Source organism: Macrotis lagotis, chromosome 7 (genome assembly GCF_037893015.1).
Source record: "Macrotis lagotis isolate mMagLag1 chromosome 7, bilby.v1.9.chrom.fasta, whole genome shotgun sequence".
Lineage (NCBI taxonomy): Eukaryota > Metazoa > Chordata > Mammalia > Peramelemorphia > Peramelidae > Macrotis > Macrotis lagotis.
In genome coordinates this window covers 115237851-115258456 of record NC_133664.1, presented here as the reverse complement: position 1 = coordinate 115258456, position 20606 = coordinate 115237851, and the positions used below count along the sequence as shown (strand labels likewise).

Sequence of the window (20606 nt, the reverse complement as noted above, 5' to 3'; positions counted from 1 at the left end):
AATTTCCCTCTCAATTTCCAATATTTTGCCAACAAAAAGTGCTAGAAGGGATACAGACCTAACACTGGTATTAATGGATCAATGTGTAAATGTATTTTATAGCCCTTTGGGCTATAGTTCCAAATTGCTCTCCAGAACAATTGGATCAGTTTGCAACTCTACTAGTTAGTGTCCCAGTTTTCCCACATCCCCTCCAACATCCATCATTTTTCTTTTTTGTCATATTAGCCAATCTGATAGGTAGCACCTCAGGATTATAATTTGCATTTCTCTGAGCAATAGTGATTTAGAATATTTTTTTTTGACAAGGCAGTGGGGTTAAGCAATTTGCCCGAGGTCACACAACTAAAGAAAGTATTTAGTGTGAGGTCAAATTTGAACTTGGGTCCTCCTGACACTAGGGCTGGTGCTCTATTCACTGCACCACCAAGCTGCCCCATATAAGAACACTTTTTCATATGACTAGAAAATTGCCTGTTCATTTCCTTTGACCATTTATCAATTGGAAAATGATTTGTAGTTTTCTGAATTTGACTCAATTCTCTATATATTTGAAAAATGAAGCCTTTATCAGAGATACTTGTTACAAAATTTCCCACTTTTCTGCTTTCCTTATAATTTTAGGTACATTGGTTTTGTTTGTACCAATACTTTTTTTAAGATTTTGTTTGTACCAATACTTTTTTTTAAGATTTTATTTATTTTGAGTTTTACAATTTTTTCCCCCATTCTTGCTTCCCTCCCTCCACCCCCCACAGAAGGCATTCTGTTAATTTTTACATTGGTTCCATATTATATATACATTGATCTCAGTTGAATATGATGACAGAGAAACGATATCCTTAAGGAAGAAAAATAAAGTATGAGATAGTAAAATTACAAAATAATATTTTTTCTAATTTGATGTGTACCAATAACTTTTAAATTTTATATAATCAAATCTATTATATAATCAAAATTTTCTATCTTACATTTTGCAACTCTTTTTATAGCTTCTTTGGTCCTAAATTCTTCCCTTAACCATTAATCTGACAGCTAAATTATTCCATGATCTCTTAATTTGCTTATATTATCACCTTTTATGTATAAATCATGTGCCCTGGTTGACTTTTATATGCTTCTGAAATTCTTCCTCATGATAGCCCTTCAAATCCTTGAATACAGATGTTATCCCAGCCTCCACAATCTTCTCTTTGGTGTAAATATTTAGTTCCTTCAACTAATTATCATATGGCATGATCTCAAGGCCTTTCATCTGTCCTGTCTCAAACTTGTATCAGTGTCTTTCTTAATATAATTCCTCAAAGCTGAACAGAATAAGAGGCAGATAGGTGGTGCAGTACATAGAGTACCAGCCCTGGAATCAGGATGACCTGAGTTCAAATGTACCCTCAGCACTTAATAATTGCCTGTGTGACCTTGGGCAAGTCACTTAACCCCATTGCCTTAAAAAATAAAATTAAAAAAAACTGAACAGAATATTCTAATTATGGTCCCATCAGGTCAGGGTACAATAGGATCATGACCACTGTTATCATCAATTCTAAGATTTAGAGCTTAGAGGGATCTTAGAGAACAACCCTATCATAGTGAAACTCAACCATGAAGTAGCTTCTTGGCTAACTTTGTACTGTTGACTCATTTGGCTTTTTTTGCAGATAAACTACTTGTTACCCCACATCTCCTATCCTGTCTTTTGGAGTGATTCAGCAATTATTTGTCTTTTTGTCACCAATCATTGAGTCCATCTGGGTTTGGTGATTTGCTTTAGAAGAAGGATATAAGAAGATAACTTCAATTCCACTTAGCCATTTTGTTCTCTTCTCTCTAGTAAACATCATTCTTTTTTGTCATTGTAGCATGAATGCTAACTATGGATTAACCATCTACTCCAAGTCTCAATGGTCCTGTCTCTTTTTCTTCTTTCCCCCAAAATGACTTGAACATACATACACACACACACCCCAGTTCTTTTTGCTATTTCTAGTTATTCTTTGTTAGACTTGGCTCCTTTGAACCTTGAGCATTTTTGACAATATTTTTATAGAATTGGAACCAATTGTTCCTTAAATGTTTGGTAGAATTCATTCCTGAGGGGTGACTAGGTGGCACAGTACCTGGGTTCAAATCTGGCCTCAGACACCTAATAATTACCTAGCTGTGTGGCCTTGGGAAAGCCATTTAACCCCATTGCCTTGCAAAAAAAAATTCACTTGTGAATCCATCAGGCCCTAGAGATTTTTCTTAGGGAGTTCAATGATGGCTTGTTGAATTTCTTTTTCTGAGATAGGGTTGTATAGGTATTTAATCTCTTCTTTTAACCTGGGTAACTTATATTTTTGTAAATATTCATCCATTTCACTTTGTCAAATTTATTGGCATACAGTTAGGCAAAATAATTCCAAATTATTACTTTAATTTCCTCCTCATTGGTGGTAAGTTCACCTTTTTTCATTTATGATACTAACAATTTGGTTTTTTTTTAAATCAAATTGACCAGAGGTTTTTTTTTATCAATTTTATTGTTTTTTTTCATAAAACCAACTCTTAGTTTTATTTATTAATTCAATGGTTTTTTGCTTTCAATTTTATTAATTTCTCCTTTAATTTTTAGAATTTCTAACTTGGTATTTAATTGGGGGTTTCTAATTTGTTCTTTCTCTATTTTTTTTAGTTGGATATTTAGTTCATTGATTTCCTCTTTCTCTAATTCATTCATGTAAGCATTTAAAGATATAATATATCCCCCCCCCCACAGCTGCTTTGAGTGAATCCCATAGGTTTTGGTATGTTGTTTCATTATTGTCATTATCCAGGATAAAGTAATTAATTCTTTCTATAATTTGTTGTTTGATCCACTCTTTCTTTAAAGTTATTCAGTTTCCAATTAGTTTTGGTTCTATATCTCTCTGGCCCAATATTTCATGATTTTTTTTTATTGCATTATGATCTGAGAAAGATGTATTCACTATTTCTGCCTTTCTGCAATTGATTATTAGGTTTTTATGCCCTAGTACATGGTCAATTTTTGTATAAGTGCCATGTACTGCAGAAAAAAAGGTATATTCCTTTCTATCCCCAGTTTCCTCCACAAGTCTATCATGTCTAGGTTTTCTAGCAATCTATTTACCTCCTTAACTTTATTTTATGATTTGATTTATCCAAATCCAAGTGTGGGAGGTTGAAGTCTTCCCACTAGTGGAGTTTTGCTGTCTATGTCTTCCTGTAGTTCTTTCAGCTTCTCCTCTAAGAATCTGGATGCTGTACCAATCTGCTGTTTGCTTACATTTTTGTTTTTTAGGTTTTTTGCAAGGCAAATGGGGTTAAGTGGCTTGCCCAAGGCTACACAGCTAGGTAATTATTAAGTGTTTGAAGGATTTGAACCGAGGTACTCCTGACTCCAGGGCTGGTTCTTTATTCACTAGCCACCTAGCCGTCAGTGTTTGCTTACATTTTAAGGGAGAGTTCATCCCATTCATATTCAAAGTTATAATTACTAACTCTTTATTGCTCTCCATACTATTTTCCCTCTGTTTGTATTTTCCCCCTTTCCCCCCTTATCAGTATTCCCCAGTACTTTGTTTCTGAATACCACCACCTTCAATGTATTTGACCTCCTATATCCACCCCCTCCCCTTTCTTTCCCCTTTCCCCTTTTTTCCTTCCCTTCCTTCTGTTCCCCTTTTTTCTCCCCCATCCCTGTCTCTGCCCCCCTCCCCTTTTCCCCTTTTAATACTTAAAAGGTAAGATGTTTAAGTTAACTGAGTGTTTGTAAGTTAACTTTAAGCCAAGTTTGAGAGAAAGATTCAGGTGTTTCTCATTTCCTCCCTATTACCATAAGTCTTTTGTACCTCTTAGTGTAATGAGATTTACCCCATTTAATCCCCTCCATCCTCCTTCCTTCCAGTTCTCCTTTTTAAGGAGTAAGTGTTTTTAAATCATTCTATCTGAGTTATATAGGAAATCTTGGTATCCATCACTTCTGGCTAAGTATATTCTAATAGAGTTACAATTCTTGAGAGTTATTAAGAGTCTTTCTCCCAAGTAGGGATATAGCCAATTTCATCCCATTGGATGAATATTTTTATAAGATTATAATAAGCTTTTCTACTTCTCTTATATTTTCTGTCCTTGCTTCTGTTTTCTGTTGTTAATGATATTGCTATTGAGTCATTTCAGTCATAGCTGATTTTTTGTGACTCTAGGGGTGTCTTGGCAAAGATACTGGAATGGTTTACCATTTCCTTCTCCAGTTTATTTTACAGATGAAGAAACTAAGGCAAACAAGATTAAATGATTTGCCCAGGGTTGCACAATATAAGTTCCTGAGGGCTAGATTTGAACTCATGAAGATGAATCTTCTTAATTATAGGTCTGATGTGCTATCCACATTGTTTTAAAATCTCAATTGTTTAATTTGCTGTACACTTACATATTTTTTCTATTAATAATATTTTGTTTTCCAATTAAAAACGATAGTTTCTATCTATCATTTTCTGTAAGGTTTTGAATTTTACGTTTCCCCACCCTCCCTTCATTTCCCCCTCACACACACAACAGATGGAAGTCTGATCTTTACATTGTTTCCATACATGAGGCACTTTAAAAAAAATTGAAGGTATTAGACTTTGGTCTTTGTTTAAACTCCACAGTTCTTTCTCTGGATACAGATGGTATTCTCTGTCACAGATACTACAAAGTTGTCCCTGATTATTGCACTGATGAAATGAGCAAGTCCATCAAGGTTAATCATTACCCCCATGTTGCTGTTAGGGTGTACAATGTTCTTCTGGTTCTGCTCATCTTGTTCAGCATCAGTTCATGTAAATCCTTCCAGGCTTACCTGTATTCCCATCCCTCCTGGTTTCCTAATAGAACAATATTCACCTACATATTTTGATAGCACCCCCTGTTCCTCCCTGTTTCCTCAGAATTTCTTTTTTGAGGGAGTTCTGTGCAGATATGCCCTATAGAATTTTGGACCATTTTTTCTTTTCTCTGCTTTTTTGAAATCCCTGCCCAAACCTAAGATGCCTGACAGGCTCTACTTGAATTTCTTCCACTCTTCTATCACAAATTCAAAGGTGGTAGTTATTTTCCCCTTGAGGCTTGAACCATTTTTTCACTCCAACACACACATCATCCTTGTTGGGGAGAGACAGATCCAGAATCGGTATGTACCTTTATTGGTTCCTCTACCACTAAAGCAAATGAAAGAATGTTTGTCTAGTCAACTTTTGACAGGAAAAGAGGTCTTACAGCTATCTGGATAACTGAAATCCTCTAAGTGGAGTAGTGGATAAAATATTAGAGTCAGCAAGATCTGAGTTTAAATCCTTCCTCAGTCACTTAACTGACTTTGTGACAAGGCATTTTTTTTTTTTAAACCTCTGTGCAGTGGATACATTGCTGGATCTAGAGTCAGGAAAAACAAAGTTCAAGTCTGGCCTCAGATACTTAACTAGCTAATCACTTTGCCCTGTTTGCCTTGGTTTTCTCATTCTGTAAAATGAGCTGGAGAAGGAAATGGTAAACTACTCCAGCAACTTTGTCAAGAAAACCCCAAATGGGGTCATAAAGAGTCAGACACAATTGAAAAATGACTAAACAATAACGCTGCCTTGCCTTCACCATTTATAAAATGGAGGCAATAATAGTACTGCCCCCCCCCAACTCCCTGCTATCTTCACCCAAGGTTATTGTGAGAGTTAAATGAAATAATCTTTATATAAAGTGCTTTGCAAACTAATACTAGCTACAATAATATTAGCTATTATTTTGTCTCCATACTGGACCATGACCTGTTTCCTAAATTCCTTTTCAAATTCACCTTTTACAAAGCATTTTCATTTAAGTTCTTTTTTGTTTGTTTATTTGTTTTTTGGAAGGCAAACCGGGTTAAGTGGCTTGCCCAAGGCCACACAGCTAGGTAATTATTAAGTGTCTGAGACCGGATTTGAACCCAGGTACTCCTGACTCCAGGGCCAGTGCTTTATCCACTATGCCACCCAGCTGCCCCTACTTTGTGGAAGTTCTTAATGTCCACATGAATAATTTTGATGAATTTAGTTCAGTGGTTTCCCAGGCAAGAAATTTTCATTTTTCTTCTTTGTGATTGGCATGGTCACTTCTGGCATTTGTTTTCTGCCAGCCCTCCCCGAGGAAAAAGGTCCTTCAAATCTAACAAATCTGGTTCCTGCCAGAGGAAGTTGTTCATTTAATCTCTGTGATCCAGCCTCAATATGGAGACTTCTTAAGCCGAGAGCAGGGGTGAGTGTGCCTCACCAGAGTACATGGACTCAACCCCGGGAGAATTGTGCATGGGAGAGTAACTAGACTCAGAAGTGAGTGGGATGAAATTAGAAATAGTCAAAAGGGCAGCCAGGTCTGGTTGCAGAGACTTGGAGTTAGGCTGGAGAAGAGACCTGAGCAGCCAGTCGCCTTTTGACATTTTAGTGGAATGAATTTCATAAGTAAAGTGCTGCCTCCCAAAAGAAAAAACAACTACATAATGGTGTAATGAAGTTTGATTAAGAACTTCTGTATGGGGAATTGAAGTAGTAGAAGCTCTGAGAACCTTTAGCTCAGCAGTTTGATTTTGCAGTTAAAATATTGTAAGAAAGGATTTCCTTTCATCCTTACCCCATCTTTATTATACAATCAAGGCTCATAAGAAGTAGTTTTGATCATTTTCAAGTCAGCTTGATTGTTGATCTCTGCCAGACTATTCTTTCTTCAAAACTATGAGAGCTGGATACTTAGAATATATTGTACTCCAAGTAATGTGAAATATAATTTAAAATAGGCCATTTAAATATAGCTTTAAAAGGGTTTACTTCAGTGTTTTTTTGTTTAATTTTTTTCCCCTTAGGCACAGTCATTGGGATATGATAAAAAAAAAAAAACATAGGCCAAGAAATCAAAGGATTTGGATTCAAATCCTTGTTCTGATACTATTACCTCTGAACCTCAGATCCCATATTTATAAAATGTGTGGGTTGAATAAGGTGGTTTCTGAGGTTTCTTTTAGTTATAGATCTGTGCTTTTATAATCCCATGGAATAAATGATTCTCATCTTTAATTCATACTATTATTAATTTCGATTTTTTGTTGTAAATGTTGAGTTTAGGGAAGGGTGGCTGGAAAAATATAAATTCTGATTTAAACATGATAGACAATGATTTCTCTACTCTCTCTAAAAGACAAGGTGATAGTTTACATGATGCTTGGGTTTCTCTTGCTCAAAAACAAATCTTTTCTCATTCTCACTATGGCACCCAAGTTGGGAGAAATTGAACACATCTTTTTTCAGCCTAATTTAACTGATTTTAATTTTATGGATGTTGTAAAAAATTTTCAAAGACTACAGAAGAGTTCTAGATGTGTATTGATTATTAGAATGGAGTTCCCAACAACAGTCAGAACAAAAGCAAAAACAAAAAAAAAAAACCAGGAGTAATTTAAATTACCATCTCTAGACAAAACCTAATGACTATTATTTCACTGCTTATTTTGACTTTTTTTTTTGCTTTCTTATTTTTCACTCTCCCAGAAATCATTGAAAAATGCAATTTTGGTAATCTTTAATCATAGCTTTTTAATGGATTAATATTTTTAGGTGTTTTTTTTTTTTTTTTGCAAGGCAAATGGAGTTAAGTGGCTTGCCCAAGGCCACACAGCTAGGTAATTATTAAGTGTCTGAGACCAGATTTGAACCCAGGTACTTCTGACTCCAGGGCCGGTGCTTTATCCACTATGCCTCCTAGCCACCCCTAGATTAATATTCCTTTGTGTCTTCTTTGTGCAGTCTGCCTGTCTAGGAAGAAACAAAAAAAAAAAAACAAAAGCAGCCCATTTTCCATCTAAAAAATTCATTTCTATAAAATTTCCACTGGAGGAAAAATCTGCTGCTTCTTGAACATTTCAAATGTCGTTATTGTCATTAATAGTCATTGTCAAACCTAATCTTGCTTTTCCCCATAAAGTTAAAAAGACTTATCTATTTTATTTTTTATTCTTGTAGTATACAATATGGTATTTCACAAATGAGGTTCAGCAAATATCCTTTTTTGGTAGAATTTTGTATTAGTAATAATGAATCATAAAACTTTAGAGCTAGAAGAGACTTTCAAGATCATCTAGTTCCAATCCCCTCATTTTACAGAGGAGAAACTGAGACTCAGAAAATAAGTGCCTTGGACAAATAAGTAGCAAAGCCAGGATTTAAATTCAGGTTGCCCCCCCCCCCCCAAAAAAAACTACTGCCACTATACTATCTCTTGATGAGACAAGAAGTTAGAGAAGGCACATAGAGAAGTCCATTTGTAGTAGGAAAGTTTCCTTCTTCTACTCTTGATCCCAATCAACCCCTTCAAATCTCTGCTAGGTGTGTTTCTCCTGAGACAGTGGCCATAATTAGGAAATTATGCATTTTTAAAGCTTTGATTAAAGATTTCCTGTTCTACTACCAGGTGGGTTTTGTTCAGCTTTATCTTTCTTTTCAGTAGATGCTTAGCTGACTGCCCAGCTTAATTTATGAAAATTTTTGCTGAAGATAAGTAGAACTTACATTTCAAAGATCTGGTATAGATTTGAGATGCTCTTATCAAGAATATTATGACTCTAGAACAGTTCACTGAAGACAAAGCTAGAATCTACCTTGATCTTAAAGATTTTCCTATGGAAGTTCCCCATCTCTGGGAAGATGTGAGTAAACAATCTGCATTGAGTGAGGTAGGCAATACAAAGAAGGACTCTGTAGAGTGAAACTAATTAGGATTCTGGCAAATGGTTTATTGATAACTTTGCTTCTGTTCTGATTTTTGTTTTAATTTTTTTCCAATTATATGTAAAGATAATTTTCAGCATTCATTCTTATAAAGTTTTCTCCCTTCCACACTTCTTCCCCTCTTACCCTAGGATAGCAAGTAATGTGATATAGGTTATATTTCCATATTATTCATGCTATGAAAGAAGAATTAGAACAAAGGGGAAAAACTATGAGAAGGAAATGGAAAAAATCAAATTTAAAAACATGAAAATAATATGCTTTAAACTCCATTCAGATCCCATAGTTCTTTTTTCTGGATGTGCATGGAATATTTCATTGCAGGTCTTTTAAAATTAGCTTTGTTTTATTACTGAGAAGAGATAAGTTTATCATAGTTGAACTTCATACATTGTTGTTATAACTATGTTCAATATTCTCCTGGTTCTGCTGACTTTTCTCAGCATCGGTTCACTTAAGTCTTTTCAGGATTTTCTGTAGCTGGCCTGCTCATCATTTCTTATAGAGCAATAATATTCCATAATATTCATATACCCCAACTTTTTCAGTCATTCCCCAACTGATGGACATTATCTTAATTTCCAATTCTTTGCCCACCACATAATTATGAATTTTTCAAAGTATAACTTATACAGTAAATACTTGCTTCTTTGATTCCTGTCCCATTAAATTTCATACTTTTCTTGGCATATATGGTTATGATGGCAGAGAGGACCTGGAGGAAGTATACCTTATTAAAAAAAAACCCCACAAAAATCCTTACAAGCTTAATTTCATGGCATTTACCTTGTAGACTAGAAAGGGAAGCCTCCTTGACAACAAGAATCTATCATTCTAAAATACTTCTTCCTTTTCCCTAAAGAGTCTAGCCAATTTAAACAAAGACTGACACTTCCTAATTTTTAAGCTCCTTTAACAAATATAGATTCAGGAAAACTGGAGGAGGAAGGATAAAGGATTTCTTGTTAGTTTTTATTTTTTAATGACACTTCCTTCCTCATTCTGGACAGTTCAAAACCAAGCCTGTCCAATTCCTTTGTAGAACTGCAAATTTGGAAGGGACCTCAGAAGTTATCTACTTGGACCTTCAAGCTCTAACATCGACTGATAAGTAGCTACTTAGCTTCTGTTTAAAGACCTTCAGAGTATTTGCTAATCTCTGGTTTAGCCCATTCCAGTTGGGAGCAGCTCAATTTAAGATTTTCTTCCCATCAATCTGAGATCTTTCCCTTTTCCATACAGAGCACCTCAAACCACCTCAAAAGCAGGAAAGACAATGTATAATGACCAATATTTTGGCTGGCGAAAGTCTTTTAAGTACTTTCTGTGTGTTGTGTGTTTGTTTCTTTGATTCTCACAGTAATCCTGTGAGATAGGTACTGAGGGAATTATACCCATTTTATAAATAAGCAAACTGAAATTCCAAGATGGTAAAAGGCCTCACCTGAATGCTCATTGTAAATGACTGTGATGAGAATTGACTTCAGGTCTTTTCTGAATTTGAATTTAGTATGCTATTCATTATGCTCTGCTGCCTTCTATTAAAATAGAATTACTTGGAAGCCCCATAAAGTGAATTTTCGTAATGGACATTTACCTAATGTGGGGCAAGTTGGTCAAATCAGGTTCTTGACTGGGTTACTCCAGTTTTCTGAAATTTGTCCAATGACCTTCTCAGGGTCATAAATTGAGACTGAATTGAAATTATCTACCTAAGATGTATAAACATGAGCAACTATCAGACTGTAACTCTTCTTGAATTTGCCCCTTTTGAATCTTAGCATCCAGTTGACTCATTAACCAGTTTTCGTGTCTTAAATATTTATAAGCAATTAGTTTGTATGTGTATGGTTTGAGTCATAAGTGGAATGGAAAGTCTGCAGTTCTTGGGAAATGTTTTTGTGTGGTTGTTAAACTAAACAAAGTTATTTTCTGTGCTTGCATGTGATGGATATCACTAGAAATTTAATAAGGTTGTATTATTTCTTTGCTCTATATGTTTTTTAAAAAAAGGAAAATTGCTTTGGTTACCATCAAAGGTGGTGTTTTGTGTGTGTGTGTGTGTGTGTGTGTGTGTGTGTGTGTGTATAGTATGTTACCACTTTAAATTGAGAGCTGATTAAAACAAGATCTAATTAATTAGATCATGAGACTTATTAATAGAATTAAGGATAATTAGCTCTTCATTTTGCCCCTAATATTTAGGAGCTGGTGAAAAAGGGAAAGTGTTCACAGATATGTCCTTTTCATCTAGAAAGGCAACTTGACTTAATGTTTAAAATGCCAGACTTGCAATCAGAAAGACTGGACCCACAGTAAAAGTGCTCTGCTACCAGGTGATTAATCAGTGGTACATTACAAACAGACCTATCATCTGAATAGTCACATATTAGGGGACACTAATGTCATCACTTAACTTTCACTTTACAACTATATTATAGGGATGGAGTGTCCACACTCAGTCATTTGAAAACCATGTAAATAGGGAATCTCAAGACAAATCCAGATTTATCTTTAAACAGCTTTTATCATATGAGCTTTCCATCTTTAGTACACATCCTGTTTTCTACAATCATGCCTTTGTCCTGCCTCTTGCAAGTAGCATCTAAAGTCTGTTTTTTTGAAGACAACTGCTGCAATGGAATGAAGTTATGTGTCAGCCACTGTGTAGAGGGCAAAAGACTAGTCCTTGTCAAATTTAATCTTCAGAATATCAGAAGGTACTGTAACTACCATGATACCAGATAGAGGGTAAAAATACCTGGACATAGAAAGTTTAGAAAAAAAGGGGGGTATTACTTCTGTCCAGGAGGTGCCAAGAAAGGCTTCATGTAGATGGCATTTGAGTTGGATCTTGAAGAATGGGAATTCTAGAATTGGATAAGTAGCATTGAAACCTATGAGGTGGCTAGAACAGAAAGATCAAAGGCAGAGGTAGCAAATGTGCAGGGTGGTTTTTTTAAAAATTAATATTTCATTTGTTTTGCAATTATATACAATAGTAGTTTCTACCCATCATTTTCTGTAAGGTTTTGAATTTTACAATCTTTCCTCCCCCCATCCCCTCACAGAAGGCAGTCTGGTAATCTTTACATTATTTACATCCTATACATTGATCGAAATTGAATGTGTTGGAAGAGAAATATCCTTGAGGAAAAAATAAAATATTAGAGATAGCAAAATTATGTAGTACATAGGATATTTTTTTAATAAAAAAATTGAAGGTAGTAAACTTTGGTCTTTGATTAAGTTCCACAGTTCTTTCTCTGAGTACAGATGGTATTCTCCATCACAGGTACTCTAAAATTGTCCCTCATTATTGCATTGATGGAATGAGCAAGTCCATTAATGTTGATCATCACCCCCATATTGTTATTAGGGTGTACAGTGTTCTTCTGGTTCTGCTCATCTCACCCAACAAAAGTTCATGCAAGTCTTTCCAGGCTTCTTTGAAATCCCATCCTTCTTGGTTTCTAATAGAACAATAGTAGTCCATAGTATAGTATACCACAATTTGTTTGGCCTTTCCCCAGTTGATGGACATTCACTTGATTTCCAATTCTACCACAAAGGGCTGCTATGAATATTTTTTTGTGCAAGTGATGTTTTTACCCTTTTTCATGATCACTTCAGGATGTTTTTAAGAAACAGTCATTCGTTCAGTTTAATTAGATAATGGAGTTTCTCTTTACATAACGGGAAAAATCTGGAAAGCAGTGTGTGTGTGTGTGGGGGGGTGCAAATCATAGAAGACCATGAATGACTGTTAGATGAAGGCATTTGATCTTTGTTTAATTGGTAATGAGAAGACATTAAAGATATTTTTTTTAATAAAAGAATGACAGGATGAGAAGCTTTGGAAGATTTAGTTTTTCAGTGGTATACATTGAATACTGGTATGGAGAGAGACCACAAGCTTGGGTAAATTGGATAAACAAGTTTTCTTGGAAATGGATAAATTGAAGAGTGGGGGGGGGGCAGCTAGGTGGCATGGTGGATAAAGCACCGGCCTAGGAGTCAGGAGTACCTGGGTTCAATTACAGTCTCAGGCACTTAATAATTACCTAGCTGTATGGCCTTGGGCAAGCCACTTAACCCCATTTGCCTTGCAAAAACCTAAAAAACAAAACAAAAAAATGAACAGTAGGAAAAGAGAAGATAGCTTAACCCAAAGCTTCAGTTGATTGAAGAAACTTATTTGGACATCAATTTTCTTCTCTATAAGAAAGTTTCCCTCCTTGGAACTGACAACCCCTTCCATATATATATATATATATATATATATATACATATTACACATATACACACACATGTACATATATACATATATACGCAATACACACATTTACATATATACATATATATATAATACATACATGTAATACATTGTCCTTTCTTTGTTCTCAAAGAGAACCATGGCATTATATATGTATATGTAATGTATATGTGTTTTACATATTCAATATATTTAATTCTGGGGTAGGTATGGGTCTAGCAGAACATGTTAAACTATAAATTCTTCTTGTTTTCGGCTAAAGTTGATTTGAGGGTACGGATTACAAACAGAAGAGGCCAACATCAATCATCATAGTCCTTGGCATATGATAAATGCAAGACAGCATTTCCACAAGAAATACAAATGCTTGTTGATAAGTCCTGGCAAGTTTCAACAGGAAAGTATCTACTAATGAAGCATAAACAGGAGCATGTCAGATACTTAGCAGTTCTAGTCTTTTCTGAGCCAGACTTGGCATCCTTTCCCTTTGGAGATTCTTTTTTTGTTGTTGTTTTGATTGTACTTTTTTGTTAGGGGACATTGATGTCAACCTAGAACAGACCTGAAACTCTTGGAAACTGTCAGATGTTCTGTTGGGGGGACTAATCTTCAAAGGGGAGGGGTTTATTCTATGACTCCTAGTGAGATCTGAGCTTCCTTGAAGGATAGAGACATCCCCTTCCCCCACCCCAGATCATTCAGCCCAAAGAACGATTATGAGTTAGATGTGATACCCCTAGGGTCTGACTTAATCACTGTTTTTGCTTCCCACCTCCAGACTTATCCTTGTGTTTTTCCAAATTATATTTTTTTTCTTCATTAGGGGAAAAATTAATACTAAACTTTGAGGTTCTTTAAGGGTAAAGACCACGACTCATGTTTAACAAATATTTGGATGGAAGAATAGACCATCAGAGAGAATAAAGGCAAAAGCATTTGTTATGTAGATGAGGAAATAAAAGCCCTAGTTAGGTGATGCCACAGCAGATAGTTCACCAAACTTGGGGTCAGGAAAATTTGAGTTCTAATCCAGCCTCAGACACTAAGCAAGTCACTTCTTGTTGCTTTCCCTCAATTTACTTATTTGTAAAATGAGGTAGAGAAGGAAATGACAAAGCACTACAGTATCTTTGCCAAAAAAAATCCCAAATGGGGCCATAAGAGTCAAACACAGCTGAGACAACTGAACAGTAACGAGAAGATCACAGAACTCCTACATTTGGAGGATTCCTAAATCCTGTTCTGGACCTGGAATTTTAGGGTATAAGGAAACAATGATCATGATCAAGAAACAGCTAATAAAACATAGCATTTTAAAGTTTGCAGATATGCACATATTATCTCATTTGATCTTTAAAATAATCCTGAAGTAATGTACTATTACTTTTCCTGTTTAACAAATGAGGAAACTGAGGCTGAGGGGTTATGACTTAATCCTAGTTTATATAGTTAGTAAATTTCTGAGGCAGAATTGGACCATTTGTATGAGGAGAATCCTTGTGGAGTCTCCCATTTTACCAAGTTATCTTATATGTCTTGTATTTCATTAGAGGTATGAGTTATATCTCCCATTAGACTATAAACTCCTCGAAGACAGGAACACTTCTGCTTTTGTATTTTTATTTCATTCTAAGCACATAGTGGGCACTTAATAAGTTCTTGGTGATTTGATGTATACTTTTGAATTCCTTTATTAAATAACTATTTTCTATGTTTAGCAGGTAAATTGAATGTTCATGTTTTTACTTGTAAACTTTCCTCCATCCTACACTTCCTTTTTTGTTCTAATATATATATATATATATATATATATATATATATATATATATATGGGCACCCTGATATCCAGATGTAAGGGTGATTTGTCCTGAGTGACTGATGTGTACCCAGAGAAAAAAGCTTATATTTGCCAAGGTCTGGTCTGTGGTGCTGGAAATACCAGCCACATTCTTACTAAATGAGCCTGGCTTATAGAGACATTAGAGGAAGAGATCTAATTTTAGTAATACCTCCAGAGAACTAGGGCAGTGTTTGGTTGTGATAGTTTCTTAAAAATACATGACTATATATAGAAGAAAAAGGAAGTGAGAGACATGGCCCCTGGCCTTCAGATTTCTAGGGAGGATGAAGGCTTTCTGAAGAAAAGTGTACACATACAAATGTAGAAAGACCACCTACCCTAAGATCTTAGATTTACAACTGGAAGAGGATCCAGCCCCTTTATTTGACAGAAGAGGTACCATATTTTGAAGGATGAAATCACTTACTCATGGTCATAAAGGACACAAGTAGGATTAGGCCCTCTGACTTCAAATCTTGAACTCTTTTCTGCACTTAATAACAAAACATATACAAATGATCATTTTCATATAGAAACTCAATTCTATTGCATATGACTTGCTTTTTCCTTTATAAACTTAAAGGAAATCTACTATGAAATCTACTGTTCTTGTCTTTTTCTCCCAGCTCTTTCCAAAGTGTTCTAAACAGGAACAGATTAACAAAATGTTGTTTATCCTTATAAAACTCAGAATTTGAGAGTACACATGAGGATTTTGTTTTTTTCTCATGTTTAGTCTTCCAACTCTGTCAAAGTCTTTGTGGGCAGGGACAAATTTATATTTTATTTGTGCCACATAATCCCCAGATTGTGAACCTGTGCCATTAAATGTGGTTATTGTGTTACTTTGTTTTTTTAAAAAGACCCATCTGCTTATTTTTTTTTCCCCTTAAATTACTTGTTCCTTGTTCTCTTATCCCTATTCTGCAGGCATTTCAGATGATGACATCATCAACATCACTCTCCCTACTGGTGTCCCCATACTCCTGGAACTAGACGAGAACCTCCATGCTATTGGTCCTCATCAGTTCCTGGGTGACCAAGAAGCCATCCAAGCAGCTATCAAGAAGGTGGATGATCAAGGAAAAGTGAAGAAAGCATGAAAATAAAATTCTTGCTCTGGGCTGTCTACTGTGTTTAGAAGTTGTGGCAATGTTATATGTAGTATGTTGTGGATATTAATCTGTATTCTTTTTGTGTATGAAGTTGAATGAAACCAAAATTTAGCATTGAGTAGGGAAGACATGGGATGTAGTATATGTAGGGTGTCTCAGCCTTTCTTGGCCCAGGTGTGTGTGCTCACAGCTGGTTTTAGACCTAATAGTGTGGATTTGGTCTCCCTTTTAGATTCCATTTGATGATCCAAATGCAAAGTGGTTAATGAGTGAGGCCTTGAATTAACAAAGATAGGGGTAGTGGTGGGTGGGATTTCTAAGTAGGGTTAAGAGGTTCTGATGCAGTTTTCTTGAAGAAATGTGCCTCTTTCAGTTCATTTGTGGCATAATTCACTTTTCTATGCACCAAACTGTCTGAGATTGCACTAGGGATATTAGGTAATGCATTGTATCTAAGAGTTATTTATTATTAGTTTCTATTCCCCTTCTTTGAAAAGGAATGGACACTCTGATTTATTTAAGACCAATAGCTTTGACAAGGAAAAGTCTCTCCCCCCCCCCCCATAAAACCATGCCCTCTGGTTTTAGTGTTCAGTCCAAAAGTTTCCGTTGTTTGGTATTTGGTAAAATTCCCTTTGGCTACTGGAGTCTTCAGAGCATAAATAACTAGAATATTTCATGCTCTGATTATTTTTCCCTCCCTTCCCTGGATTCTTGGGATCTAGAAAATTGGGATAAAAATTTGTCATCAGATTAGCTTAGATTCAAAAACCACGTAGCATATGAGCTTTCCCTCTCTAGGTTAACACCTCAAGTGTGACATTTATCTAAAACAGTTGTTTGTGCTTTTTTGTGATCTCACAATTAGGCTTAACCCTTTCCTGTAACAATGAAAGAGAACTGGGCTTATTTCAGTGACTGTGCACTGCTGATTTTTCTATTTCAAAAGCCAAATCTTAAAGGCTGTGAAGGTAATATGGTGAATATGTTTGCAGCCAAAGGAAAAAATATAAATTGTGTCTTATGTATCACCAGCATAAACTTACTATTGCAGCACTAACTAGTACAAAGGGAGGCATGGGGGGAGGGGAAAGATTTCCTTTGCTTTTTCTTTTTTCTTTTTTAATCTCTTTAAGCTTGTAGGACCCAGACACAATGTTACTTTCAGTCAGTTTTCTGAATTTTATCTATTAAGGCAGGGATATAGTTATTGGATACTTTTTGAAAGCTATTTTTTAATTGTGAATTCACCATTGACCTTTATAAAGTTGATCTTGAAATGCAAGGATATCACACTTGTTCTTTCCAGATATCACAGCTGTTCTTTCCAGAAAAGGTAATTCTCTCAATGAAGAGAGGCATGTGAACTTTCTATATGAAACTTTTAAGGATGAGCATTAACTTAGAGCTAGATTATATCTGTAGACAGCTCAGATAACTTTGTGAATTTTCAAAGATATAGTATTCCATTACATGAAACTATACAGAGGTGAAATCTATGCATAAATCTATGGTGAGGATTTAATAAGCACCGGGGTTTCAAGGTGGCCCAGTGGGTGGAGCACTAGTCCTGGAGTCAACAATTAATGGCTATCTAAGGCCCAGGATCAAGTGGAGAGTGGATGCTTTCTGATTGTTAGAGTGAGCATCCTGACAAGGAATGTATTCTTTCTATATCTCTGGAGGTTGGATTTTAGCAATAGAAAAGAGATTCTTTTTTCTTCTTTGAGAGATGGCTGATGTTTTATGTTAACATTGAGGTTTTTTTTTGGGGGGGGGGTTGGGTTTTTGCAAGGCAAATGGAGTTAAGTGGCTTACCCAAGGCCACACAGCCAGGCAATTATTAAGTGTCTGAGACTGGATTTGAATCCAGCTACTCCTGACTCCAAGGCTGGTGCTTTATCCACTACACCACCTAGCTGCCCCCTAACATTGAGTTTTACAAGCTTTCTTTAGCAGCACTGGTGCCCATTCCTTTATTTCTTGGAGACATGTGAGTGACAAATGATTTCACACTCTTCAACTTTTATGTGTCTGCAAAATATATACCTATTGATTTTTTTTATTAGGTCTGACCACTTATTACAAGGAATTCACACTCAAATTCTAGGGGAAGCTCCCCCCCCCCCCCCCCCCCCGTATTTTATCCTCTACAACTTCCTTTGGGACTTAAAAGTATTTTCCTTTAGCTTGAACATAGGGGGGTAGTTTTTGAATCTTTTATTTACTGAAACATAAAGCCTCTGAATATAAAATGGGAGGGGAGCCCAGATGAGTCCCTCTCTTTAAAAAAAAAAAAAGAAAGAAAAGAAAAAAGAAAATGAAGCATTTAAACATTTTCTCTTTACCCTTTTGAGGGAAGAGATACTTTTGTAGAACAAAAAATTTGTTCCATCTTCAAAGGAATAGTTTTCAGTCTCTATTTTGTCTTACAGGAGAGTTGTGCCAATTTTGGGGAAATCAGCATACAAAAATTCTTATTGTGCAATGTGAACTTGTGTTAAAAGTTTGTACAAATGTACAGGAATCAGCCAAATTAGAAGGAAAGAGCAAAATCCTTTATTTAGGTTCATTGTTAAACTGAAGCTTCAAGAAATCAAGAATTAACTTTTCCTTGTCCCTTAATCCCCTCTAGTTGCCTGTCTCTTTATCCCCTTTAATGTCTTTGATCGTTTGGCAGAGGGAACTGCTAAATAAATGGGTGTTATGATTGCTTGGGATGGGAGGGAAAGGAGGATAAGGAAGAATTTTGACATTCAGTAGACTCGCCAACCTCAGCAGCATTTTTGAATACCTTACTATGTTTATAAGGAGTTATTCTAACCATTTTTAAAAACACATGGCTGAGAAATGAAAGATTTTTGTGGACTGAAGTGGAATGATCATTTTTCTCCCTTTTGATTTTTCCCCCTTCCCTCCCCCGTACTCCAGAAGCTTCCTCAGTTTATTTCCGAGTAGTTAATTAAGTATTTTAGTTCTTCACATGAGATATGATGGTGAAAGCAATTATATTCAGTGTTACTTACGTTTGATGTTACTTTTGCCTATCATTAAAAGCAAATTCATTTTCCTCTGTTGTCTTAAAGGTGTGTCTATGATTTAGCTGTTAGCAATTTCCTTCTTCCTCACTTGATTCACAGTTTCCCATGGGTCGTCTTTCCTCTCATCTCGCATCACTGTGGTTGCCTCCACCAACAATGTTATGTAGGTTCAGAAGTGACTCTCATTATGCTATGAGGGGAATTTAAACCACAACATACCAAGAAGGATATCAAACACATGGAAAAACAAGAATACTTTTTGGTTATCCACTCTCTAATAACAAAGTTCTTTTGACAAAATTTAAGAATTAAAATCATCTTTCTCTGCACACTTTAGTGAAGGACATTTGACAAAGATAATCTGGTCCTCTTCCCCCCCCCCCCCCAATCTTTCAAAGCCTTTAATATGACAGGAAAGCTTGCTGTGGGAGAGTTCCCTCTGTTTTTAGAGAAAGGAGTGACTCACAGGCATAAGGAATCATGAGGACCATTCTTTCACTGAAAACATATCTATGGTACCCACAGCTGTACAGGATGAATTCATATCTTCCTTTGAATAGTTTGAGTTTGTATGGGCTAGGTGCTGAAAAGAGGTTATGGATAAGGAAGGAAGGAATTTTAAGGAATCATGGAGCTTTCGAAACAGTACAACAGTGATTTTTGAAGAATAAGAATAAAGCTGACATGATGGAATTGGCTCTGAATCAAGCTTAGTCTTGAAATGCAAATGATGATTTGCATTATACCAACCCTCATTAAATAAGTCCCAGGAATTGTGAGAAAATACTTTAGTATAATAGTTTCAACTCATGCTCTAAGAGAAAGTGGTAAAGAAAGCATTCATTCATACACTCAATATGAGGTGAAAAGCTTTGACCAAAAAAAAGTAAGAAAAATAGCTTTTAAACATAAATTTTTCATGGCAGCTCAACTTGCCATGTGGTCAAAGAAATTCCCTAGCTGGAGGTAGAATCCTAGTAACCAAGTACATCTCGGGAAGATGTGGACTTCTTAGTTGCGCTCTACTTTTGGACTTTTTGAAGTCTTGACTTATGGGTGTGACAATGCTAACAGCTGGATATGAAACATGTTCTTATTGACTTATTAAGCATTTACATTTCATTTCATGACTGTATTTATCACTAGGGTTAGTTTATCTTTTATAGACCAGGGAACTGAAACTGATGAGACTACCATGTAAAACTCAAGTAGTCAATTTAGTCACATTAGTATGTTCATGCAATATAGTAATTTCTCTTTGTTATAACTGGAAGTTACTGCCAGATTCCCCAAATAGAGTTCAATGCTTGATTTCACTTAATGGCACCTAAAACTGATGTAGTGGATAGAAAACTGGACTTAAGAGTTAGAAGGACTGAGATTCAAGTCTCTGACACTACCTCTGTGATCCTGGGCAAGTCATTTAATTTCTCTGTACCTCTGGCTATTCCCTAAGACTAAGATATCTCCTTCAAGAATTACCATACAGAGGATATGACTGCTATGCTTTAGGGTTTTCCCAAAGATGAAAAAAAATGTTTTCCC

General features: G+C 35.8%; 1 protein-coding gene across 3 annotated transcripts in view; it reads left to right on the top strand.

Moving 5' to 3' along the window:
• The window catches only part of BPGM (bisphosphoglycerate mutase), a 48862-nt gene extending 29772 nt beyond the window's left edge, over nt 1-19090 (top strand). For all 3 annotated transcript variants that reach the window (XM_074193658.1, XM_074193657.1, XM_074193656.1), the window contains exon 3: nt 15836-19090. In XM_074193658.1, coding sequence (XP_074049759.1) covers nt 15836-16008 — 173 coding nt within the window. In that variant the 3' untranslated portion in view covers nt 16009-19090. The remainder of the gene's footprint in view (nt 1-15835) is intronic.
• Nucleotides 19091-20606: the final 1516 nt, after the last annotated feature.